The sequence below is a fragment of the Quercus suber genome, unplaced genomic scaffold, assembly GCF_002906115.3.
Source record: "Quercus suber isolate HL8 unplaced genomic scaffold, Cork oak 2.0 scaffold_825, whole genome shotgun sequence".
NCBI classification, from domain to species: Eukaryota; Viridiplantae; Streptophyta; class Magnoliopsida; order Fagales; family Fagaceae; genus Quercus; species Quercus suber.
In genome coordinates, this window is record NW_027070255.1 from 11,154 (window position 1) to 38,196 (window position 27,043).

Genomic DNA, 27,043 nt, shown 5'->3' on the forward strand with positions numbered 1-27,043 from the left:
AGACGAAAATGCTGAACGATATGAAAGGATCGGCAATATAATAATCATGGGAGTCTCTCTTATGGTTGTTGCACTGGTCTTTGTTGGTGTCGTTGCTGATGTAGGCGTGAAGAAACACTGATTCACCCCTTTGGTCTGTGATATCTTTGCAAATGTGTACATTTTTTTTCTTGTCTAAAAAAAAAAAAAATGTAGTCACAGCAATTTTCATATGAGAGGGTCAGCAAGCTGATCTTTTTGATAGTGATGATGGTATATACGTTAAATTAAACTTTACCTCACTGATTGGTTTTTCACGTGTCATTCTATGTAGTACATAAATTTTCAATGGCAATGTGATTGTGTATTCAGAGCTATGTCAAATTTTCAACGAGGCTGTTGATTCTCTTTTGCCTGCTCACATGTGCTTGAGAGAGAGATCGAGAATATAGACATATCACAAAGTGTCATGTTATTTAGAATATTTAGATGAGATTTCGATTATACACTTTCAGATTTATAATATTTAATCTGAATTATGAAATCGATTCATCTTTGATAAAGAAGATCCTAAAGATCCTAACACAATTTATATATATATATATATATACACGCGGTTCAAGTAGGCCATATATCCTAGCAGAATCTAATCATTACTTTGGATGACTTGCAAACATATATAGAAGCCGTTTGGATTCGGCGTCCAGCGTTTGCGTTTTGATGAATGAGCGTTTCTTCTTTTCTTCTTTTTTTTTTTTTGGTTTTCAAGCATTTCAGGGGTAGTGCGGCTACTGTTCATTGAACAGTAGCCGCGTTATTGGACTTTTCAGCCAGGAACAGTGCACTGAGCACTGTTTACGAGTCCCACAATTCTCAATTTTTATCAACTTTTTCATTAAAAATGAGTCCCACGGCATTATTTACACATTTTAAAATTATTTTGCTACAGTGTTTTCAGTTTTCAGTTTTCAGTTTCAGCAACAATAAGCTCAATCCAAACGGACCCATAGTGTTATGTTTTGAACCTTTGGAGGCATATGCAAGATGTATGTAGATGATAAAGTAAAACGTAAACAATTCTCGCCATATCATAACTAATTATCATTTTCCTGGGATTGGTATTAATTTTCAACCTACATTTCTTTACACCTTGGTCTGATAAAATTACGCATGTAGTTGGCCAAATTCTGATGATCCAAGGGGGAAACTAAAGCTTGTGATTTTCCAAATGAAGTAGGCATTACTTTTATTTTACCTAAGCTAATTAAATGGCTAACTATTATCATACCCATATCCCTTCAAAGTTATATGGATCATTGAATTATTGGCAAATTGGATAATTAGAATTAGGGTTTATAGGGATTTTTATATTAGCAGCTTTCTAATAAGACATGGTCATACTATCATTGAAGCTCCAGGGCAGACTAATAGTACAGTACATTAGGTTTCCATTGAGACCAAACACCTCTTTGTATTTGAATTTAATTATTTTTAAAAAAATATAACAAATTTTTTTTATTGGTTACAAAATACTTGAATTTAATTGAAGAGTTTAATGTACTATATCTAAAGTATGGTACTTATATTTTGCTCAAAATAGTCGGTGTTTATTTAGATTATTAAGGATGTGACACAAGCAAAGATGAAAACAAAAATTGTCTTTGGAAGACAAAATATGAACAAAAAGAGTTTGATGATTCAAGAATAAAAGATATACTATTTAAAACTAAATCAATACATGAAAAATAAAACTAGTTCTATTCGGTATTAACATCCCATAAAAAAAAAAACAAAATATAAATAAAATAACAATTCAAATATTATGATATGTCACAAAAGAACTTGAGGTATTTTTAACTCTAAAAATCATCTATGATTCATTTTATACTAAAATTCGCAACAATTTTTTAATATACAAAATCAAAGAGTCTTTGAAAATATCAATTTCATTTGTTGTGAAATTTTTGATCATATTCATGATTGAAGATGGTTGTTCTATAGTTGCAATACTTGGAAGAGTATGTTCAAGTACAACCACCCTATAAATAAATTGGTATTTGGTAGGCTAGGTAGCATTGACAAGTTTTGAAGTCTCGTAATGGTGAACTACCATTTGCAACAACATTTTTTTTTCATAGTTTGTGAATTCTGGNCATTTTTTTATATTATAAAACAATGGTGAGAGAGAGAGAGAGAGAGAGAGAGAGAGAGAGAGAGAGAGCGAGAGAGAGGAACAAACCAACAAAGAAAGAAAATGACTAATAGAAGGTAAAAAACAAGAAAGAGAGATGCATGTTCAATGACTTCAATATTTTATCTAAGGAGGAAAAAAAAAAAAGAAAAAAAAAAGGGAACTAGAATGGTTAAGCAAATTCACCTGAGTTTCCTCTCTAAATTAGAGGAAAAAAACATTTTGGTGGGCCCAGAGAAAAAACAACGGGCCCCACTAATTTTTTCTCCTAAAATCAATCCAACTAAATACTCCAAAAAAAAATCATTTTCTCTCCATATTTTCTCCCCCTTTTCCATACCCCCTAAAATCCACTCAACCAAACAAACTCTTAGGTTCTTAGTTGAAATAACCCAACTGGCACTTCCTCTTTACATTATACTTGGATGGAAGCTGAGGTTGTGGGTTAATGCTCCACTATGTGTGCATATTAAATTATCCATGCCTTTCTATGGTCTTGTACCTCCATGTGTAAAATTTTTATTCCTTCTTAGCATTGGAAGCACTATCTCTATGTAGCCAAAATGATTGGCTTATGAGATCTTGGTATTCTACTAAAAAATGAAGTTTGGCTAATATTTTATAGATATGGCGAATATACAGCAATGGGAGAGCATTTTGTTCAAGGTTAATGATTCCAGAAGATATATAAGAAGAATTGGATCAACTGTTGGTTCAAGCATAATAGTTGCTTCCCCTATAGACTGCAATTATTAACTAATGCATATTAATCAGCTACTCTTCAGAAAACCTTTGTGCTGTGTTTGGGGCCTATAAGATGGAGGCAGTCTAAAATTCATATTTGTTAGCATCTTCTAGTTTTGATAGATGTTTGATCAAATAAGCTATATAAAAGAAGAAGTTAATGTAACAAAAGCATACCTTTCCCTTTTTAGGATCCCTACCTAATTTACTTGGAAAAAAAAAAGCAAAGGTGAGTTTAGTGTTGTTGTAAATTAGCAGAAAACTTAGTGTTGTCCTAACATAATATTTTTTATTTCATAAATTCAAGAGGCATTTAGGGCTCATAGAAAGAGTTATCAACATGAATAACAAGATCATAAATCAATTGGTAGGCAAGCAAACCTAGCCCATGATTCAATGCAGATTTTTATAAATGAATAAAATCATAATCATTGAAATTAAAATGGTAGAAGTTCCACTATTTTGCATTAGAACATGATTCTCAGCAAGAGTCCATAACTCATGGTTGATGGAATTATATTTCCAAAGTGAAGTAAACTGACTCAAGTTTTGTGGTCTGTTGGAAAACGTACATAGTATCTTGTTTTAAGTATCACATTGCATTATGGATGAGTACTCTTCTCTCTACAAACCTATAATGAATGCTGTTTTGTTTTTGAAGAATGGTCTTATGCAACTGGCAAGAGAGGAGGAAGCCTATAAGCACAAGAAGTAAACTAAAGAGGCAATAGAAGAGGTGATTTGGTTGTACTCACTATGCTGATGAGAACACATTGCTTTTCTTTTTCTTTTTTTTCTTTTTTTTCTTTTTTTTTGGTTAAAAGGATAGTATTATAAAAGCATTAGCCCGCTGGAAGGTGGGTCAGGTACAAAAAGGCTGCTGCTAGCGGCTACATGTGTGCTATCATAGTTTAAGACCTCTATAACAGATAAGGGAGGGGTTACAGAAGAAACAAAAAGCTCCGATTGAGCACACCTAATTTTTGCAAGAGAATCAGCTGCGCTGTTGGCTTCCTTGTAGCAGTGAAGGAGACGGACTTGCTAGAAAGCTTCGAGAGTGTCCCTGCAATCATTGACCAAAGGTTGGGTTAGCCTATTAGAGTTGGATGGGGAGGAAAGGAGTTTAATAGCTTCAGCAGAGTCCACACATTTATAATGAGATTGCGGATATTAAGGTGCCTTGCCATATGAATGACATCACGGAGTGCCCATAGTTCTGCCATGAGGACAGAGGCGATGCCAATGTGCCTAGTAAAACCTTGAACCCACCGCCCCTCGGAGTCACGGATGAGGCCTCCACCACTAACTTTGTGGTCAATAACTGAAGCATCCGTGTTTAATTTGAACCAGCCCGAAGGGGGTTTAATCCAATTGCAGTTGGCTCGAGCTTTTGGCATGTGGGAAAGGGAAGGGGTTGTAAGGAAGTGAAATTCTAGAGCTTTGGCAATACAGTCCTGCAACAAATAGGGGTCGGGCTGAGTATATTGCAAGGCCACCTTATTTCTGTTGATCCAAATGGACCAAATACCGAAGAGGAAGAGAAGGTGCCATGGGATACGATGGTGTCGAGAAGCAAGTTTGGAGGTACAGTTGGCGCGAAACCAATCTAAAAAAGGCAGTCCGAAAGTGTGGATGAGGCCAGAGGGGGGGTGCCGAGACGATTCCAGAAGCTTACAGAATGAGGGCAGTCACGGAGCAAATGATTGATGGATTTAGAGCCAGAATTGCAGACGGGACATCTTTGATCAAGGTTTAACCCTTTTTGCTGCAGTATAGGCTGACCGAAGTGTGAAATTTCCATCATTAGAAAAGGCCCAAGCTGGAGAATCCTCATCTGAGGATCCAAAATTGACTGGGATAGCTTGCAAAATGTTAAGAATGGGAGTAGGGTGGTCAAAGGAAAGATGGAAGTTTCAGTTGCCATTGCTATCAATCATGTGACTGACAAGCTGGTGTTTCTCTTCCATATTGAAAGGACCATGGAGGTGGGATCGAAGAGTACCAGTTGGGGACCAGATATCAAACCAAAAGGATGTGCTGATGCCAGAAATGATAACCTTTCTCAACCTAGAATCAAGGAGAGGCTTGGCTTCCTTGCACGCGGCCCAGGTGCGAGAGCTGGCACCTTAAGAGGACCAAGGGTTGCTGTTTGGGTTGTTGGAGAGGTTTTCGGCCTTCAAGACCTGAGCCCAAGGGGAAGGATCTTCAAAGAGTAGTCTCCAATTGAGTTTTGGAAGAAGGGCGAGGTTTCTAGGTCTTGACTCGTGCAGGCCGAGCCCACTATGCTCTTTAGGAAGAGTAACTGTATTCCAATTAACCAAGTGCATCTTTTTTTCTGGGGTGGAACCCCACAAGAAATTCCTATTGGCTCTATCAATCTCAGAGCAAACTATGGCAAGAAGCAGAGCTCCTAGCATTACATAATCAGGTATGGTGTTTAATGAGGATTGAATGAGGACCCGTCTTCCTGCCAGGGAGAGCAGACTAGCAGCCAACCGGAAAGCTTCTACTGAACATTATGGACAAAAAAATTGAAATCTCCGGTGCCTCGGTCTGCAAACTTTAGAGGAAACCCAAGGTATCGATCAAAGCTGTGAATAAAATATAGCCCTTTTCGTTGTTTGTATTCAAAACAAAAACTGGCGGTGCATAATAATTTCTTTTTCCATACTTATTATTAGCTTAAAGTAGCATATTCAATGTATTTTATTAAGTTGAATTTGAATAATAAATTGAACATTTATTTTAAATTTGCACTATTCTTCAAATGATTTTACATTTTTAGTTGTGAGCGTGAAATTTGCTAATCCATTCATTTGACTAGTTCCATTTTGACTCAGTTATGTTGTAGGCTATCAGAAGATGTGTAAAGAGTCATAAGCATGTGCTGGTTCGATACATTCTAAGGATGTTCCCTTTCAAAGAAGGACTAATCCAAAAGAAGAAAAAACCCTGTTACAACTTCCCTATAGAACCACATCCATTTCCACATAGGTCTCCATGGCAAAAGCATTTTGTAAATCCAGTTAGTCGAAACAACTTTTAGTTAACAAAAAATAGCTAAAAGTCCCTTATAAGTTAAAACGACTCTACAATATTTCCCAAATAGCTAACAAATGAACAATGTTTCAATACATTTATTGAGCACTGCTTATCAACAATTCAATTTCAGCCAATTTTTAATTCATTTCTCTCTTCCTCACTTACACTCTCTCCCTCAACTAGACCAAGCTAGCTCTCTCTCTCTCTCTCTTCCTTTGAATAAAACCTCCATAGCCAATCAATAAATATTGAGGTTGATGAAGGCGTATGCTTGTTAAAATAGTAAAAGTAGAGTTTTTAGAGTTAGTTTAGCTAAAATTGTGGAGTCTAATGTGAATGCTCCAAGGCCCCAATTTAAATTGATACATTATGAGCTCCCCAAATAATAGTTAGCTTTTGGTAACATTCCAAACATTGGAATTCTATATTTCTAAAGAACTCAACAGCCATAATATATTTCTACTCTATGCCATTGCCATTATATAGAGACTCAAATTAGTACATGCAAGAAATGTAGAAATCGCTTCGTCTACAGTCAAACACTGAACTTAAAGAGAAGCTTATAAGAAAAAATAAAGATGTCAAGAGTTCATTATCGTTAAGACTGTCACTTAGTAAATGACCATAGGCAAGGAGCAGTTCTGTCGGACCTGACCTGGAAATCCAGTCAGAACATTAAGCACTGACATCTTCATCATTGCCCAAGAAAAGTCCATTCGGAAGTTTGATCCATCATTTAAAGCATAAGCCCTCACCAGTCTTGCGATATTCTCATTAGCCAGAAACTGCTGATCAGCTAAAAGGAGTCCTCTCCCCTTTAATGATTGGATGTAAATTCATGCACTCACTCATTTCCAACGATTCCATGGGTTAAGAAGAAGGCTGAGTGTTGGTCCTATTACTGTCTTGGCACCTTATTCTCATCTCAGTGAGGAAATCAGAAGCTACGGTTGGTTCAGGCTGCCCTGTCCCCTTGAAGTCAGAGAGGCGTTTCTGTATGAACTCACAGCCAATCTTCCCAATGTTGGGTGCACCTTCAGGTGATCAAAAACTGATGCAACCCAAAGAACATTTCAAACTCTTTTCAACTGCAAGAAAACAGGTTTGTAAAATGAGAAAAGGCCTAGCTAGTAAGTACCTAGAAGATTGACTATTGCTCCTCCATCAAAACCTCTAAGGGCAAAAAGGTGAGGTGTCTGTGTTATATTATCACCCGGTCATGGAATCTCAGCCAGTCCATTGAAATATGAATGAGTGCTGTCCCTCCGACCTCTTAACACTGGATAGAAAGAGCCACCAGCCTGTGATGTCAAATGTAATAGTTTTCACCAGAGAATTCCAATAAAAAGAGCAGCTAGATATTGCAAAATAAATAATATACATAAGAGAAAACAGACAAAAGCACAAAATAGCTATGCTTAGCTTGGCTGGTAAGAAGTGGAGGTAAAGGATTTGGAAACCATAGAAAAAATAAAAGAAAAAAAAAATCAACTCAACCAAGTGTATTGTAATTAGTTGACTACAATAAGTTGAGTCTCTTGATTTCCAAGGCTAAAAACTGGAAAAAGAAAAATCAAATTTGTTAATTATGTATGAGATGTTTTTCCAAAAAGAGAAAAAATATATATGCGTGTAATATATGTATGAGATTTTATGAAATATTAGTATATTTAATTATGTAAGAGATTTTTATGAGCCTTTGATTTGTTTAATTAAGTATGATAATTTATGATCCTTTGTATTTTTTATATTTTATTTTATATTTTTTATAGGTTTCAAAATTCAAGGTATTCAATTATTTTCATTTGTTTCAAGTGGTATCAGAGCTAAGGTTAGGATTCAATCCTTTGAACACAGTAAAGATGTCAAGCACAAAGTATGATGTAGAGAAGTTTTGTGGCAAGGGAAATTTTTCTCTTTGGCAAAGGCGGATGAAGGATCTCCTAATTCAACAAGGAGTTCACAAGGCCTTGCTTGGGAAGGAGAAGAAACCGGAAACGATGGAGGATGTAGAATGGGTAGAGATGGATGAGAAAGCAGCTAGCGCTATTCGTCTAAACCTAGGTGATGAGGTCATTCACAACATCCTAGAAGCAAAGACCGCAAAGGAGGTTTGGGAAAAACTAGAAGGTCTTTATATGAGAAAGAATCTGACAAACAAGTTGTACGTGAAGAAGCAACTGTATAGTTTGCATATGAAGGAAGGTTCAGATCTGTTGGAGCATCTCAACACGTTTAATATGTTGAACACCCAACTGTCAAGTTTTGGGGTGAATTATGAGGACGAAGATAAAGCATTACTCTTGTTAGCGTCGCTTCCTACTTCTTTTGATCATCTAGTGACTACGTTGATGTACGGCAAAGAGACTATAGTACTCGAGGAGGTGACTAGTGCTCTCTTGTCACACATAAAGATGAAGCAAGATGGTGATGGTTCTCAGGCTGATGGACTTATTGTAAAGTCTGAGTCAAGCAATAAAGGTAGAAGCAGGTCAAGAGGACGGAACTCCAACAGGAACAGATCACAGTCTAAGTCACGTGCAAAGAAAGATGTAGAGTGCTTTTATTGTCACAAGAAAGAACACTACAAGAATCAATGTAAAGAGTTGAAAGAGCATTTAGAGGAGAAGAAGAATGGAAAGAAGCCCCTAGAATCAGCTAGTGTTGCTGAAGAAACATCAGATGACAGTGAAGCTGGTGCAGATTTACTTTCAGTTTCATCAAGTAACAACGTTCTATTGGAATCTTGGATTTTAGATTCAGCATGCTCTTATCATATGACTCCAAAGAAAGATTGGTTTGACACGTACAAGCCTTACAACGGTGGTATGGTCCAAATGGGTAATGATGCTACATGCCCGGTTATTGGGATTGGTACCGTGAAGATCAAGATGTTTGATGGAGTTGTGAGAGTTCTTAGTAATGTCAGACATGTTCCAGATCTTAGAAAGAATTTGATTTCTTTAGGAGTATTGGATGATTTGGGCTATTCATACTCATCAAAGGGTGGAATCATGAANAAACTTCTCTACATCATACTTTGTGCTTGACATCTTTACTGTGTTCAAAGGATTGAATCCTAACCTTAGCTCTGATACCACTTGTTGTGCAGATAGCACCCCAGGACTCCAATCAATAACAGTAAATAAGCGGAAATTAAATAACAAGCACACACAAAGAACACAAGAATTTACGTGGTTCGGCAAACTGCCTACCTCCACGGAGACGACGGAGAAATTTCACTATAAAATAGGGAGATACAATAGTGCACAAAAACACTCTCAAGAAACCCAAATCTCAATTACACCCTAGCACTCTCTCTCACCCACAAGACAAGAAAACACTATTCTTCTTCTTATGCGGTTGCTGCTAGGTTTTAGGAATTCTCTAATTCTCTCTCACACACGGCTGCTTCTTCATCTCATAACCTAAAATATATTATATATATATATATTATAGGTCGGCTATTACTAGGAATCATATTCCTAGTTGAATTTGGTTTCCTAATACTACTTGACTTGGGCTTGTGGCAATTCAAGCCACACGGCCCACATCAACAAATATCAAGAGTTCATTATGGTCAAGACTGTCACATAGAACCTGACCAAAAGCAAGGAGCGGTTCCGTCATACCAGACCTTGAGATCGAGTAAGAACATTAAGCCCTGACATCTTCATCATTGCCCAAGCAAAGTCCATTCAAAAGGTTGATCTGGCATTTGAAGCATAAGACTTACCAGTCTCACGGTCTTCTCATTAGCCATCAATTGCTGATCGGCAAAAAGGAGTCATCCCCCCTTTTTTCAAGCTCTGATAGTAGTGAGTGTCCGAACTTAACCTAGATGATATCTAGGATGACAATGCCTGCAAAAATGACATCCCCACTGCAGACACACTCATTCCAATGATGCCATGGATGAAGAAGAAAAATGAGTTGTGGTCATATTACTGTCTTGGCACCTTATTCTCATCTCAGCGAGAAAAATCAAAAACTATAGTTGGGTCAAGCTGCCTGGTCCCCTTGAAGTTAGAGAGGTGTTTCTGTATGAATTCATAGTCAATCATCCCAATGTTGTGTGCACCTTCAGATGATCAAGAATCCAATACAAGTACATACATTCCTGACAAGTGGAAAGGAACCTTTATTTTTAAAAATCAAGTGGAAAGAAACTTAAAAATTAAAATTTGTCTTTTACAATTTAAAAAGAAATTACAAAGTAACCAAAATTATGAAACAATGTATTTTCTAATATATTAGTATATAAGAATATACCTAACACCAGTGTTTGCATCCATCAAATTCTTCTTCAATGAGTTTCTCCACAAGCATTCTTCGTGGATCCTCATATCTTGTTATGTCATTCTCTAAAAACAATATTCAATATCCATTTAGGTTTTCCACTTGAGAATACAAGATAACCCAAAACCAATTCGAACACGAATCCACAGCCGTACCCCAATAATACAACTTTCCAATGAAACCCATTTTCAAATTTGAAATCATCTTCTTGAATGGTGGATGGTCGTGGTGGTGGTCCCTCGTCATTGCCACAAGCTTTTGTCATTGGAAATCCACATAACCGCCGGTTACCATTGTAAGAATCATTCGTAAATGTATTGAACTGTTTACCTTGAGGTATCTGACCAAAAAGATAGTTTTTTTGATAGGTTTAAAATTGCCAGTGATGTGATATCTACTAATTGTATAGGAATTTCACCTATGAGCTTGTTTGAGGAGAGATCTAACCATTCAAGATTGGTTAAATTTCCCAACGATGGAGGCACATGACTTGAAAGATTATTGTGTGAAAAATTAAGCCCCTTCAATGACCGAAGCTCTCCAATTTCCTTTGGAAGTTCTCCTTTGAAATAATTGTTGGAGAAATCGATGGTTGTGAATAGGCTTTGGATTTTTACCAGTTCAATGAAAAACCCTTTCATCACCACTGTCAAAAAATCTTGATAATAATCATCACCCATATATTTCAATTTACCTTTGGTCACACTCACATTCATCATGGCTTTTAAATACTTAAAAAGGTTTGTCGGCAAATGCCCATCAAATTCATTTTGAGAGAGATCTATGATTCGTAAATTTGGGAATGGGGATTTGGTCTTGGGGTTGCCTAAGGCACCGTGAAAGTTTTTTGATCGCAAGATAAGAACCCGCAACTCTGGAAGAGTTTCCAACCAACGAGGGAAGGAGCTATTAATCTTCTTTTTACCAAAATCTAGAACTTCCAACTTTCTACAACAAACCAATGATTGTGGCAATGACCCTTCAGATTGGTTGCCATTGAGTTTAAGACTTCTCAAGCGACATCCCTTTGCAAATTTCGTTGGGAGGGTGCCATTAAGATTCTTATTTTGTAAATCCAGATCTATGAGATTGTCACTGAAGTTTCCAAAACATGGAGGAATCATGTTACTCACGTGATTATAAGACAAATCAAGGTACTCAATAGAACTGAGATTACAAAATGAGGAAGAGATTTGTCCAGTTATATTATTCCTTGAGACTGAAAAGAAAGATATGCCTAGTGGAGGTACTGGAAGTGGTCCTTGAAGCAAGTTAGAACGAAAATCAAGATATCTCAAGTTCTTCCACGAAAGGTGTCCTACACTTGTCAATGAGTTGTATGAAAGATTCAAGTAATACAATGAATCCTTCCCCACCTCCAAAAACCATTTTGGAATATTGCCTTTGATTTGGTTGTTGGAAAGGTCTAAGTGGTCAATATATTTTGCAGTTTGTAAAAAGTGTGGAATTTCAGTTATGTTGGAAGAAGACAATTGTAATGAAACAATTTTGGGTAAGATATTGGTGACAAAGGTGAAGAAGCTTAGTGACAAGAGAGGATTACTTGACATTTCAAGATCTATAAGATTTTTGAGCTTAAAGAATATTTTTGACTCCACATTGCCACTTAAATTATTGAAGGAGACAACTAGAAAACGAAGGCTCACCAATTTAGAGATTGACAATGGAAGGGGACCACTTAGGTTGTTATTATTCAACCCAAGACCAACCAATGAGTTATGCTGGAAATCGCCAATATGCCCAGTGAATTGGTTATGACCAAGATATAAGTAACGCAAAGATGGTATTATATACACCCAAGATGGTATTGTCTCATTCAATAAGTTACCAGATAAGATGAGAAATTCTAGATTGGAAGGAATCTTGTTGACTAGTTGACTATTAGAAGAATTATTTGAAGAGAAAATTTGGGTCAAGTTTGTCATAACTTCCAGAAGCTGCCCTATGAAATTGTTGCGTGAGAGATCTAAGTAAGTAAGAACTTCAAAGTTTAGGAGGGACCATGGAAACTGACCACCAGAGTTATTATCTGAGAGGGCCAAAGAAGTGATTTGTGTGAGATTAGGAAGAAATGTTGGATATGATCCTATGAAATTGCATCCTTTGAGGTACAATTTTTTTAAGGACTTGAGATTGCTTATTAAATTAGGTAAGTCAATTGTGAATTCAGTTCCAGAGAGCTCCAAGGACTTGAGAGGAGTACTCCAGTTATACGTTGGAAGGGAATCGGTGAGATTGTCGTTGTAACCAAGCCAGAGCAGCTGGAGGTTTGGAAGGTGGAATATATTATCTGGGAATCTCCCTTTCAATCCACAATAACGAAGACTAAGTGATGTCAAAGAGGAAGACAAATTCATGAAAGAATTAGGTGAAACAAAAGACATGTTAACATCATTCAAAAAAAGTTCAGTTAGATGGGTTAGGTTTTGAACAAGCCTTTTCAAACTAGAAGTTTTCATTATTATGCCATCATTCAGAGAGAGATCAAGTGAAACCAGTTTCGATAAATGGGAGATTTCAGATGGGAAATTACCAATGAAAGAGGACCCACTGAGGTTGAGATGCGTCATGTTTGCAAAGCCACCAAACTTAGATGAAATTGCGGAGCGATTGAAATGGTTGTAAGCAAGGTTGAGCCGCTGGAGATGGTGAAGAGAGAAAAGGGTGGAATTAGGATGGATGGGACCATAAAGCCGACTACAACTGAGGTCGACAATAATGACATGACCTGTAATCGTATCACAGGTGACCCCATTCCACCCACAACAATCTGTACCCACTTTCCACGAATTCTTCGGAGGATAAGAATACAAATCACAATAATAATCAGAATCGCGGTCAGAAAAAGAGTTTCTGAAATGGAGCAAAGCTGAGGATTGGTGTGGCGAAGAGAGAAAAGGGTGGAATTAGGATGGATGGGACCATAAATCCGACTCCAACTGAGGTCGACAACAATGACATGACCTGTAATCGTATCACAGGTGACCCCATCCCACCCATAACAATCTGTACCCACTTTCCATGAATTCTTCGGAGGATAGAATACAAATCACAATAATAATCAGAATCGCGGTCAAAAAAAGAGTTTCTGAAATGGAGCAAAGCGGAGGATTGGTATGAATGGCAAAGAGGCATTGATGAATTAAAAGAGAGAGGAGAGTGACAATTATTAGGTTGAGAAAGGAAGAGGAAGCAAATGAGTAAGAGTAATACCCGCTCCATATTTGCCCTAGGTGGTTTTAGAAATTAGATTCAGAAGGAATGATAAGAAATATTTCGGGTGTTTTTTTTTTTTTTTTTTTTTTGATGAATTTTTGGGTGTTGTTTTAGGAAAGGAGATAGCATAGAGATATATATTTATAGACAAGAGATCATAACTACGATTATCAAATCAGGCAAATGTAGGCCTTGATGGGCAGATTTTGGTGGGGGCAAAAGGCAAATGAAAGAAAATTAGCTTGGTTTTCTTGGGAAAAGCTGTGTAGGCCGAAGCTTGAAGGTGGGTTAGGGTTTAGGGACTTGAAGGCATTTAATTTGGCGTTGTTGGCAAAACAGGGCTAGTGAATTCAAGAAAACCCTGACTCTCTAGTTCATAAAGTTTTCAAAGCAAAGTATTTCGCGGGGTCAACCTTCATGGAGGCTCAAATAGGGAAAAGGCCTTCCTACATTTGGAGAAGCATCCTATCGGCAAGGGAGGTTATCAAAATGGGGTCTGATTGGAAATGGAAGGAGGGTACACATATGGAATGATAGATGGCTACCAGTGGCTGATACGTACAAGGTAATAAGCCCAAAAGTCCAGATTAGAGGAGGTGTGGAAATGGTGTCGGGTCTGATGGATGATGAAGGCAGAGGGTGGAATGCAGACCTTATTAGAACCATTTTCTTACCCCATGAAGCAGAGGTAATCCTTGGCATCCCAATAAGCCCAATGGCCCCAGAAGATTCCTAGGTATGGACAAAAACTCCCAATGGGACCTTTTCAGTGAACAGTGCCTACAAAGTTGCCTATAAGATGCTTAAGGAAGCTAAGTCAAAGAACCACAGGTCTGAAGGCTCAAACAACTCCAAAATGCAAGCCCTATGGAAAGCTATATGGCATTTAAAGTGCCAAAGTAAAATTAAGCACTTTATGTGGCGAGCATGTAGGAACGTCCTACCTACCAAGCACGGCTTAAAGCAGCGAAAGGTGGCCACAAATGATAAATGTGACAGTTGCGGCGAAAAAGAAACCACAGGACACATTTGTGGAGTTGCAATACAGCAAAGGATACTTAGGCAGAACTGAAAGTAAAGCATGCTGATCAGATCCCCCCTTTAGAGGAATTTATTGATGTTCTTTGGTGGCTACGAGAGCATTCTGGGGTTAACGATTGGGAGGTCTTTGCTACTGCAAGGTGGAGTCTTTGGAACAACAGGAATGTTATTAGACATGGAGGACAAGGCAAATAGGGGAGAGAAATAGCATTGGAAGCTCGAAGGTATGCAAATGAATTCTGAGATCACACGCCCTGTGACCCCCTAAAACTCAAGCTTCCCCCTAAGAAATGGTCCCCGCCGCCACCCAATTGGTATAAGATCAATGTGGATGGGGAGGTTTTCAAGGAGCAAGGTAGTATAGGGGTGGGGGTGGTTATTAGAAATGCTAATGGAGAGATTATGGGAGCAATGAGTAAGAAAATATGTTTGCCTTTGGGTGCAATTGAGGCCGAAGCAAAGGCTGTCGAAGAAGGTATTTTGTTGGCATCAGATATGGGTCTAAAGAATGTTGTTGTAGAAGGAGATTCGCTGGCAATGGTTCAAGCTCTTAATGGCGTGGTTAGCCCTGCCATCTCTATCCAAAAGGTTTCTGAAGGTATCCCGTGGTGGCTCAAGAAATTTGATAACTAGAAGATCTCCCACACGAGGAGAAGCAACAATATAGCTGCTCATGTAATGGCTAAAGAAGCCAAACCAATTCTGGAAAGTGTAATCTGGGTGGAGGACTATCCACCATCTATTGCTGACCAACTTTTTTATGATGTACTGTCTATGGACTTTTTGTCCTAGTTTATTGAATGAAGTTAAAGAGTGTTTTCATCAAAAAAATAAAAAAGATCAGCCAAATGTAGACAATTCTAATCCCTCGTCTTAGCTTTATTTATTTATTTATTTATTTTTTTTTTTTTTGATGGGGTCTTAGCTTTATTTTATGGGTTGGGCCAATGACTTAGAAAATTAAAGGTCTTGTGGGTCACACTCTATTACGTATATATCTTTAATATCTATGGTCTTGTGGTTGTGGTTCACTAGCGTACAGTGTAGAGTTTTTGGACTATAGAATTAGAGTAAAGCTATGATCATAAAATATTTTATAATATTTTTATAAAATGTTAATATGGTCAACTTCTTATTAATTTTTATCTATGCCTACTATTAATATCACTTTTTCATTTACCAATAATCACTCATCACATCAGCAATTGGTAAAAAATTTTGTAAAATAATTTGTATTTCTAGTATTATTCATAAAATTATTCGACGTTTATTCATATAATTTGTATCTCTAGCATTATTCATTGATTTATAAAAAGTAGCTTCTTATTAAAAAAAATAAAAATAAAAAGTAGCTCTGACAATGAAAAAAAATCGGGTTTGTTTGGGTTATCTATATCTACTGTTTATCATAATAGCTACTGTTTATTAAAAATAATAATAATTTTATCAACTTTTGATTTCAGTGGGCTCTTACTTTTAAGTTTTGTCTCTGCCTATTTTTTTTTTTTAGGACCATCATGGAAATAATTAACTTATGACATTAGTGCTAGACATTTAGCAGTCAAGAACTCAAGATCAGAAGGTTTTGGAATTTCTGAGCATTGCTCAGTTCCCATTTCTTACTATTTATACATACATGTTTTTTGTTGTGGGGTGGTGGCATTTAGGAATCTTCCAAAGTAATATTTAAGAAACATTTAATTAGTAGCTCTATCTCTTAAAATTTGTATGTTTGGAGAAAATAATCACAACTTGTTTTAAATCATTGATATACCAAATCCCTTCAACCATGCAAACGAGTAACACCATTAGAAGACTTTAATCCTGTTAACGTCTCACCAAATCTTTGGTCATTGTTTGAAACTTCTAAAGACTTAGAAAGTTATAGTCTTGAAATTTTGGATTATATTAAAAAAAAAAAATTATGTAAATTACCGAATTACAAATTGAACGTGTGACAATAATCAAACTTGTAGCAATCATGTTAACATGATCAGTTTTATGTCATCCATTACTTTTTCCTCAAATAAATTAAAATTTTAAATTTAAATTGTCTATAATTACATATCTAGTTATCTACTCTTTAGTATCCCATGCACTAATCAAGAAAATTCAAGAAAGAATATTTTTATATAACACATATTTATTCAAGTTTAAGCTCCAAATTACATCCTCCAACTTAAACTTATTTTCAAATTAATCATTTAAGTTTTTTCTTTCTTTCATTTCAGTCTTTAACTTTAAATATATTTTCAATTTAGTCATTCCAATAACTTTGAAGATATTTTCCATTCCTTTTGCTAAGGAAATTATATATATGCCAATAAAATTCTTGTGTATTCCAGTTGCATTCTCATTCTTGGTCAATGAAACATTTCTAAAGCCTTTTTAGATCAACTATTGACAAAAATTTAATTGTTGTCACTTTTATTTTGCTTCATGCTAAATCATAAGAGCTACTTTCAAATGGGATGGGATTTATATTGATAAATATGTTTTGTTTCCCTTTATACTTATATATATATATATTAGAGATAATTACAACATGCTGTTAAACTCATTGTACATGGGGAGATGTCAATTCAACTACAAAGCTCTTGGTCAGCATATAATCTTTTTTAGATTGTAACAAAATTGTTCAACACATCAAACCATGAGGCATATGCTCATTGGCCCTACTCTGTGCATCTCTAATGTGGGAAAGAAAGCAAGAAAGGGACCTCTACAGTGCTTAAAATATTTTGTTTTTGTTTTTTTTGTTTTTTTTCCCTTATGTAAAACTCATATTTCTTATTATTTGATAAATACTATGAAGAGATAAATTAGTATTTTTTTTAACTTTTAATCCTTTTAACCATCTTTTGATAATTTTGGTCAAAATGCAAATAATTTTCTTTCATAAACACCCTGAAGTTATTAATTACTATTTGTTATAAAATAGACAGCATTTTTCTAAATATGTATACATTCATATGTAATATTTTAATAACAACTAATTGGGGGGAGTTGGTTTAGAGGTAACAACTAAGAAAAATTTAATTAGTTGCTTTTATATCTTAAAATTTTTATGAAAGAAAATGATATCATTCATTTTTTAAGTCATTGATACGCCAAATTCCTTCAACTTTGAAAATGTGTGACACCATCAAAAGTCTTTTTTTTTTTTTTTTAAGGGAAATATCATTAGAAAACTTAAATCCTATTAGCATTTTAACAAGTCTTTGATCATTCTTTGGAACTTCAAAATACTTTGAAAATTCAAGTCTCAAAATTTTTTTCTTTAATTGCTATAATCTTGGAATTTTAGACTATATTAGAATTGTTTGATGCAACTTGCAAAGTTATAGACAAAACATGTGGCAACCGATTAAACATGTAGCAATCATGTTATCTAAATTAGTTTTATGTCATCCCTTTCTTTTTGTTCAAATTAATTAAAAAAATGATTTATTTTCCCATCTAATAATCAAGAAAACTCATTTTTATAAACGGTACTTGGAAGCTGAAGCTCTGGGAGGAAGACAAGCAAGATCAAAATGTGATGTCATCTAGCTTTAGTTAACGGGCTTATCAAAACGACGTCACTCAACTTAAATGAATCCTCATTGAACCAAAATATTACTGTTTACATTAACTATACAATACCGTTTTGTAGCTGAGCTGGAATATGACTATTAGAAACATAGCCTTCGTTACAACTTACAAAATACATAACTTTAATAAATTTTCAAATTAGACATTTATATTTCATTTCCCCCCATTTTAGTCTTTCAACTGTAATCTAGTATCAATTTAGTCATTTTGTCAATTTTGTCCGAACTCACCATAAGTTTTAGATTTTCACTTTATAAAACGATGTTGTTTTAGTGAATTCTATGAGGTGGATCAAATGGAAGAGCTAAATTGAAAATGAATGAAAATTAAAGGACTCAAATAAAAAAAAATAAAACAGAAAAAACAGTGAAAAAAAAAAGCACTGAGTTGAGAACAATGCAAAGTTTGAGTAAAATTTGTAATTTAGCCTATATTTAGTGAGTTTTATTCAATAAATCAATTAGATAATTTATAGAGAAGGATAAACCTAATTTAATTAAAATTTATTTAAAGAAAGTCAAACCTAAGTTAATCCAAACTATATACAGTATGTTTTGTGTATTGTTGCATTATTTATAAAATAATAATAATAATAATAATAATAAACCGTGAATTATAATTTGTTCAAATTAAAACTCCAAAAAGTTGTCAGGCCCTATACTTTCTTAGAAGAGAGGAATGTATCACTAATCTTCTTAGTAATAATGGTGTTGATGGATGTAATAAATCCTAAAACTACTTGGGTTGGTGTCTATGAATGATTTATATATATACAGACTTAAGCAGTTTGTGTACGCTGTGAAAGGTGATGAAAAATATGGAGTGAATTTTGTGGCTATGAGTTGGTAGGTTTTTGGCCTATAGGAACCCAGCGGCAGACCATAAGGTCCAAAACCATGATTATCAGCCACGACACAATTCTAATCCCTAGTGTTAGTGTATTCTATGGGTTGGGCGCTTTAGTTTTCTTTACCTTCTCAACTCCCATTATCTTTTAGAAAAGACTTTAACCCGGTAAAATGTTTCAAAAAGTCTTTGGCCCATGATATGGAAAATTAAGGTCTCGTGTCTCTTTAAAAAGAGAAAATTAAGGTCTTGTGGGTCACTCTATTAACTAGCGTGAATTGTCTCTTGAAGGTTACATTTAAAAAAAAAAAAAAAAAAAAAATTTTGACTGGATGGGTTACTCTATTTTTTTTATTTATAAGAACTAGTTTCTTTTTCTTTTTTTTTTATAGGTATAAGAACTAGTTTTGAAAGTGAAAAAAATCAGATTATCCGGCTCAGATTTAAGAAACTAAAAACTCCTTATGCACAAGAATCATAATAGTCCCATATACTTTAGATCTAGATTCACTCATATTGATACCTATAGTGGATATATTTGTCTCTGGCTATTTAGGACCATTGGCTTATAAAAATAATAAACCTATGACATTTATGCTGGACATTTAGCACATTGTAAAGGATCCACCCACCCAGCAAATAAGAAATAAGGCATCCTCTTGGCATAATTGTTGAATTGCGCAGTTCTCATTTGCTATAGAAAAGAGTCAAAAAAATAACCTTACGTTATTTCTATTTCTTTTTTTCTTTTTTTGCTGAATTACGTTATTTCTATTTCTTACATATATCCTAGATACCCTTGTTAATATTTCTTGAAGTTTAACTTGCGAAGACTTGGGAAGTCATATATATTCTGCGGGGTCCATCTATTATTACCTACCTTGAATTTTGGTCTATAGAATTGTTTGTTCAGATTGCTGAGTCGTTGCAGATATTGAACGTGTAGCAAGCAATCTTTGAACGCGTACCAATCATATATGTCTGGATGTCTGAATTAACCATGCTAGATTGAACTTGTAGAAATGGTATTGTCAGAGGCCGTTTAATGTCATCTTTTTTTCTCTTTTTCTTTTTTGCTCGAATCATTTTTATATTTAACCAAAAAAAAAATGATAATTATATGGAGAAAATTTTGATAAAACATTATATGTATTACAAATTACATCCTCTAATTTTATTTCATTTTGTTTCTTTAATTTTAATACATACTTTTTTATTTCATTTTCATTTTTTTCTCAATTTAGTCATTTCATCAGTTTTGTGTCCAATTTTAACTTTATTTCTTTATTTATATTTTTCACTAAATGATGTTGTTTTAATGGACTTGACAAATGGGAATTGGATGCCAAGAGTCTTATGGTTCAATTGATCGACCACCTCCTGGTATTTTAAGACAACCAAAATTCAATTCAATTTACCCAAGTGACTATCCTTTGCTTATGCTAAGTAGATATATCAATTATTACCAAAATATTAAGTTACTTATTAATTTTTAAGGTGTTTATTCCATGTAAAAACTCTGTTACCTAAGCTTTAATAAATTTAATATTCTATTACACCTAAAGTTCATTTATTAAAAATTAAAAAATAAAATAAAATAAAATTTAATACATATTTTTTTGATAATCTATTATAGTTTTGTGTTTTAAATGAAACATTATTACCAAAATATTAAGTTTCTTATTAATTGTTAAAATGTTTATTCCACATAAAACTCTATTACCTAAGCTTTAATAAATTTAATACTCAATTACAACTGAAGTTCATTTATGAAAAATTAAAAGATAAATAAAATAAAATATCATACTTATTGTTTGATCATCTATTATAGTTTTGTGTTTTAATGTTTTATAGTCTTCCTTCTATTATCCAGCGTGAAATTTGGACTATAAAATAGCTAGTGTGTTTCAAATTGCAAAGTTGCAAACTGAAGATGTAGGAATCATGTTCTCCGGGTCCCTGTATTGACCCAACAATCATGTTATCAATTTATCATGTGGCAACAGGGATGAAATTAGGATTCGTAGTCGAGGGGGGCAAATATAATTTTTCTTGGGCCTATTTTCCAAAATCTTAAATATATACCTACTATTTAATATTTTTTAAAAAATTTGGTTGGGGGGTCCCACAGCCCCCCTCAGCTTGTACATGGTTCCGTCCCTGTGTGGCAATCATGTTATCATATAGCAATCATGTTATACAGATCTCCATTTTTTTCCTTTTTACTCAAAGTAAATAGTAATGTTTAAATAAACACAAATGTAATTCAATTTATTTATATAACAAATAAGAGGGAGGAAGGACAAAATTGTAGATTAAATCATATTTCCATTTAAGTTAGTTTTTTTTTAAATAAAAAATTGATGATGTATGGGATCAGTTAGTTGAACACTTCGGCTTCGGTGGACTACAGCGCTAGCGGAGGCCTACAAAGAGAGAAAACAGTCAAAGGGTGACCGGGGTGAGCCGGCCAAACACCCTCCGATGATGAAGTTAGTTTCTCTTCTAATGGAGTTCTAACTTTATTCAATGTAAAATCTCAGGAAATTCATACCTTTGCATGGTGAAGACCAGGCCTTATATAGGGTACTCTAGGGCGGTTACTAGTTCAATAACTTCCCCTAGGATCTTGGAATTCGGACATAACCTCCTCAACGGCTACAAAAAATCATAACCGCCGTTGGAAGTTACATGCAGTGGAGGGATTGGCGGTGATGAACGCGGGTTGATGAACCGCTACGAAGTTCGCCAAGTGTTGGCGTAGTCGTCCATGTGCTCTGCGCATGGACGACTCTTCGCTGTGTCGTTGTGTGGTCGTCCATGCACCTTGTGCATGGACGATTCTCTCGATTGGATTCCCTGGAGTGATCAATTGCCCAACATCCCAAGGACGAGATGTCTGGACGAATTGAAGATGGCCTGATGTTTGGCTAACCCCAACTATCTGGACGACCCGTCTGGACGAACCATAGATGTGATTTTTGGTTATACATCAGTTGCCCCCTTGTCCAGAGCGTCGTCCAGGGATATTATGGGGATTTTATCCCATTTATGTGGCCACGTGTCACGGTTTTATTCGTTGAGCAATTAAATCGATTGCGTTTCCCCACATGATTGCCACGTGTCATTCTCTTAGTGGGTGGTGTCGCTTCGCTGACCCCACTTCTGGGCCCTATAAATTAGTACATTCTCTTTCTTGCCCTTCACCTTTCTCATAAACTTCCTTCCGCTATCTCGTCCAAGAATCTCGTCTAGCATTTCGTCCTAGTTCTCAGGTACTTCCTCTTCCTTTTAGGTTTTCGTCTTCACCTTTACTTTAGTCATGTCTTCGTCCATTAGTACAGAGAGAGAAATAGATGAGTATTAGGACGTTTCGTCTGGAAGCTATGAGAGTGGTGAGAGTAGTACTAGCTTAAGTAGCAATTCCTCAGACGAGCAGTATTCGTCTGGGGTACCTGGCATTTCCTTAGAAGAATTTCAGGAAATGCAACGTAGGATGGCTTCTAGGACTGGGGCTAGCTCGTCCAGAGTGCCACCCAGCCCTCCTCAGGACGAGGAGGAGGAAAACATTATATATAGCTGTACACCTGAGGTAGCATCCACTTTGGACGCTCCTAAGTTAAAAACATTAATAGATAGATAACAAATTCCTACCGAGTTTAAACCTCGTCTGCCTAGGGAAGGAGAATGGTGCTGTTCACCTTCTTCTGGTTTGGGGGTTTACTCGTCTTATCTCTTAGCTGGTCTAAGGTTTCCCCTCAATTCCTTTTGTAAAGGTCTCTTCCATAGGTTAGGTATTGGTCCCAATCAACTTAATCCCAATGGTTGGAGGACGATAGTCGCCATGCAAGTGTTATGGCGTGAGGCACTGGAAGGGGATCGTCCTATAACCGTGGACGAGTTCCTCTATTGTTATAAGCCTTCAGAAATTAAACAGTCAGCTGGTTTTTACCAGTTCTCGTCCAGAGGCTCTCCTTGTAGCTTAATAAAGGGCCGTAGCTCGTCTAATAGGCTCTGGAAACAAGAATTTTTTATCATTTCTGGTAACTGGGCTGGGGACCCAACAGATGTTAGTAATGCCCCCTTCCTTCCTTTTACCAGCCCCATAGGTCGCCTTCGTCCTGAGGGTATGTTTTCTTTTCATGTGATTCATTTTGTTATATTCTCTATCTTTCATTCATCTAACCATTTTTCTTTTATTGGTGCAGCTGTTACTTGTCCACGTTTAAACAAAACTTTCTTAGAACGAATTGATCGTGTACGTGCCTTCCCTAGAAGGACCTTCCACGATTTAGTGACTCTTAGCAGTTTAGCCACGTGGGGTCTTGGTCCAGAACCAACTGCTGAGAATTTAAGCCACGAAGAAACTACGCGTAAGAGTAAGTATCGTCCAGCTTCTTTCATTTCCATATTTATTATTAACATTGCTTATTTTTTATTAACTGACTTCCTTCATTGTAGGAATATTTACAATGAGAGAGAACAGAGAAAAAACAGTAACTAGTGGCGACGAGGATGCTCCACCACCTCCAGTCGTCCAGAAGGCTACCGTCCAGCCTGGGAAGAGGAAGTCCAAGAAGATTTCAAGTTCTGTGGACCTGGACGACCTTCCTAGTCGTCGAGGTCCTAAAAAATCAAAAACCACTCAGACTCCTCTTCCCAAGGTCCCCAAATTCACTCCTCCCCCCACGGTGAATTTGGACGAGTCTCCTACCAATGTGGAGCCCGTCCAAACAGTTCATCCTGTTCAGACTGACCCTGCACCTTCAACCAAGACTTCTAGGAAGCCTCATCCGGCAGAGCAATCAGATCGTCCTTCCAACTTAGTTCTGGACGAGGGGTATGCGTGGAGGACGTTCAAAGGGATCGTCACTGACAATGAGGTTAACGAATGTTACAACATGTCAATGAAAGAATTTGAACGTTCTGGCATCCACGACCTCTTTAAGGTAGACTTTAACTCGTCCTTGCTCTCTTTTCTTTTCTTTTATATATATATATATATATATATATATCTGGCTAACTCTTATTCGTCCATGCACAAGCTATGTCAAAGTTTTATACAGCGACGTGCCAGGCCAAGGAACTAGCTGAGGAGGCCAAGACGGCAAATGAGAAGGCTAAAGAGTTAGGCAATGAAGTCTTGCTGAAAAAGGGGGAGGTGATCAGGCTGACGGAGGAAATCAACCGCTTGCTAGGAACTGAGACGAGATTAAAAGACGAGGTTGAGGAACTTAAGGCAGATGCTGTTGAAAAAGATACTCGCATCGCCTACTTGGAGGGACAAGTCTCAGAGTTTAACTCGTCCTTGGAGAAGGCGCGTGAAGAAGCCATATCAGCTTTCAAGAAGTCTAGCGAATACAAGAATCGTCTAGACAGCCATTACGCTGCTGGGTATGAGGACTTCCGTGCTGATGCCAAGGACGCATTTCCTGACTTGAACTTTGATGCCTTCAAGATTCCTCAAGCCACAGAAAGTTCCTTGCTTGTGACGGGTTCTGAGGACGTGAATGTGGAGGACGATGCCACTAACGAGGTGAACCAGGACGATCTGAAGAACCCAGCAAATTGAATTCATCCAGAGTTTTTATGTTCTTTGTTTAAAGTGCCCTAGTGTTTTGGGCTTTTACTTTTACCTTTTCTCTTTTTTTTTTAAAAAAAAAAATCTATTCAAGTACAATTTCTTCGTCCAAGTTTATGGACGAGTTTTATGAATAGGCACTCATTACTCTTAAGGGTTTTTGGACGGTGGTCATCCACCCTATGAATCTTATATGAATGTATGAATGCTTTGTCCTTTTCATTGTTCCTTGTGCTTGAATATTCCTTAAGTTTTGTGAACAAAATTTCATTTATATCGTCCATACCATTTTTGGCTGTTGTGGGATTTTCCTTGTATGTTTCATCTCGTCTTGAACATGTGGACAAATTCCTTCCTGTATAACATTATGAAATGTTTATTAAGTATTGTTCATCTATGAACGATGTCCTTTTTCCAGACTTAATCGTTACTCGAATTTAGGACGATTATTCATTCGTCCTTAATAAAATTTTCCCAACAAATTCTCTTCCATGGGCTGGATTGTTAAGTTGGCTAGACTCGTCTATGGGCCCATGGTGTTTTCACACGCACATGGTTTGTCCATAGTGTAGACGATTGCTCTTCAGGTTTGCCTCGTCTTGAGCTTAGACGGACATACCTCGTTTATTTTTCTTGCTTTATCCTTCTCTAAAGGAAAGCTTTTAGACGATAAATCCTTGCGTCCAAGGATTTTACTCGTCTTTGGCCTTTCGCCTTCCGTGGACCATTTTGAGTCATAGAAAATGGGGGATTCCCATACAATCATACACATACTTAAAACACATCATTTTCAGAAATCCATACTATATAATCATTCGTCCACAACCATGGCACATGCTTGAGAGCTTGTGCTTTTAGGGAATTAAAAATACATAATACATAATACAACATAACTTCTTCCATGAGCAGCATAAAATACTTATCCACTTAAAACACTAGTAATAAGCACACTGGAAAATAGTATTTAAACACATTACTTAAAACGTCCAAGGACCTCGTCCACCTCATGCCTCGTCCATGACTACCTTTCATTGATAGTACCTCCTTAGGTGTTCAATGTTCTACGGGTGCTCTAACTTTCGTCCATCCAGGGCTTCCAGATAGTAGGATCCTGGTCTCTTGGAGTTGATAACTCTGTAAGGTCCTTCCCAGTTTGGTCCCAATTTTTCGTGGGCCGGATTTTTGGTGGCCAAAGAAACCTTCTTCAGGACGAGATCCCCAATGTTGAAGCGCCTAGGTTTCACCATGGCGTCATGCTGTCTCGTCATGAGATTTTTGTACCTTGCTACTCTTTGCTCCACGTCCATCCTTACCTCATCTATGAGGTTGAGATTAAGACGAATCTGTTCATTATTCTCTTCATCTTGATACTTCATCACCCTATGGCTGGCCATATACACTTCTGCGGGCATGATTGCTTCGCTCCCATGCGCTAACTTGAAAGGAGTCTCTCCTGTGGGAGTCCTCACTGTTGTTCTATAAGCCCACAAAACGCCTGGTAATTCGTCAGGCCATACTCCCTTTGCCCCCTCAAGCCGAGTCTTGATAATTTTTAACAAGGATCGGTTTGCTACTTCTGCTTGCCCGTTGGCCTGTAGGTGGGAGGGTGAGGAGTAGTGATTTTTGATCCCGAGTTGTTCACAAAATTCTCTGAAGGGTGTATTATCAAACTGTCGTCCGTTGTCAGACACTAACACCCTTGGTACTCCAAATCTGCATACAATGCTCTTCCAAACAAAGTTTTTGACATTTTGCTGCGTGATTTTCACTAAGGGTTCAACTTCCACCCATTTAGTGAAATAATCTATCCCCACTACCAAAAACTTCATCTGTCTGGTTCCAATTGGGAAGGGACCCAAAATATGCAAACCCCATTGTGCAAAAGGCCAAGGGGCCATCATTGGGGTAAGGTATTCAGATGGTTGCCTAAGAATATTGCTGAATCGTTGGCATTGATCACACACCTTAACATACGCCTTAGCGTCAGCTTGGATGGTTGGCCAATAATACCCTGCACGAATGACCTTGTGAATGAGTGATCTGGCCCCCGAGTGGTTACCACACGCTCCTTCATGAACTTCTCTTAGTAGATAATTAGCCTCGTCTGGGGCCAAACACCTTAGGTATGGTTGTGAAAAACCTCTTTTGTAGAGAACCTCGTCCATGAGGATGTACCTGGCCGATCTAACCCTGAGCTTCCGAGCCTCGTCCTTCCCTTCTGGAAGCCTTCCGTCCCTCAGGTATGATACTATTGGGGTCATCCAATTCTCCTCACCTTCTATTTGTAGCATTTCTGGGAGATCTATGCTGGGCATGTATCGTATTTCATCAAACTTGTCCATCGCTTCATTGGCAGAGGCTTCCTTTGCTAGAATGTCCGCTTCCATGTTCTCTTCCCTTGGGATTTGTACAAAGTTAGCTTCCCTGAATTTCTTTGCAAGGCGTAATACTTTCTTCAAATATTTTTTCATTCTATCTTCCTTGGCTTC

General features: G+C 36.8%; 1 protein-coding gene and 1 pseudogene across 1 annotated transcript; both read right to left on the minus strand.

Annotated features, from left to right (window-relative positions):
• Positions 1-6,567: 6,567 nt before the first annotated feature.
• LOC112017666 (putative Peroxidase 48) lies at positions 6,568-7,339 on the minus strand (annotated as a pseudogene).
• Positions 7,340-10,313: 2,974 nt separating this feature from the next.
• Positions 10,314-13,411, minus strand: LOC111983099 (receptor-like protein 6). Its single transcript, XM_065767579.1, has 3 exons — positions 13,241-13,411; positions 10,873-13,068; positions 10,314-10,595 (listed from the first exon to the last, which is right to left on the minus strand). Exons 1-3 carry the CDS (start codon positions 13,409-13,411, stop codon positions 10,314-10,316), a joined length of 2,649 nt encoding a protein of 882 aa, XP_065623651.1.
• Between the last annotated feature and the right edge of the window lie 13,632 nt (positions 13,412-27,043).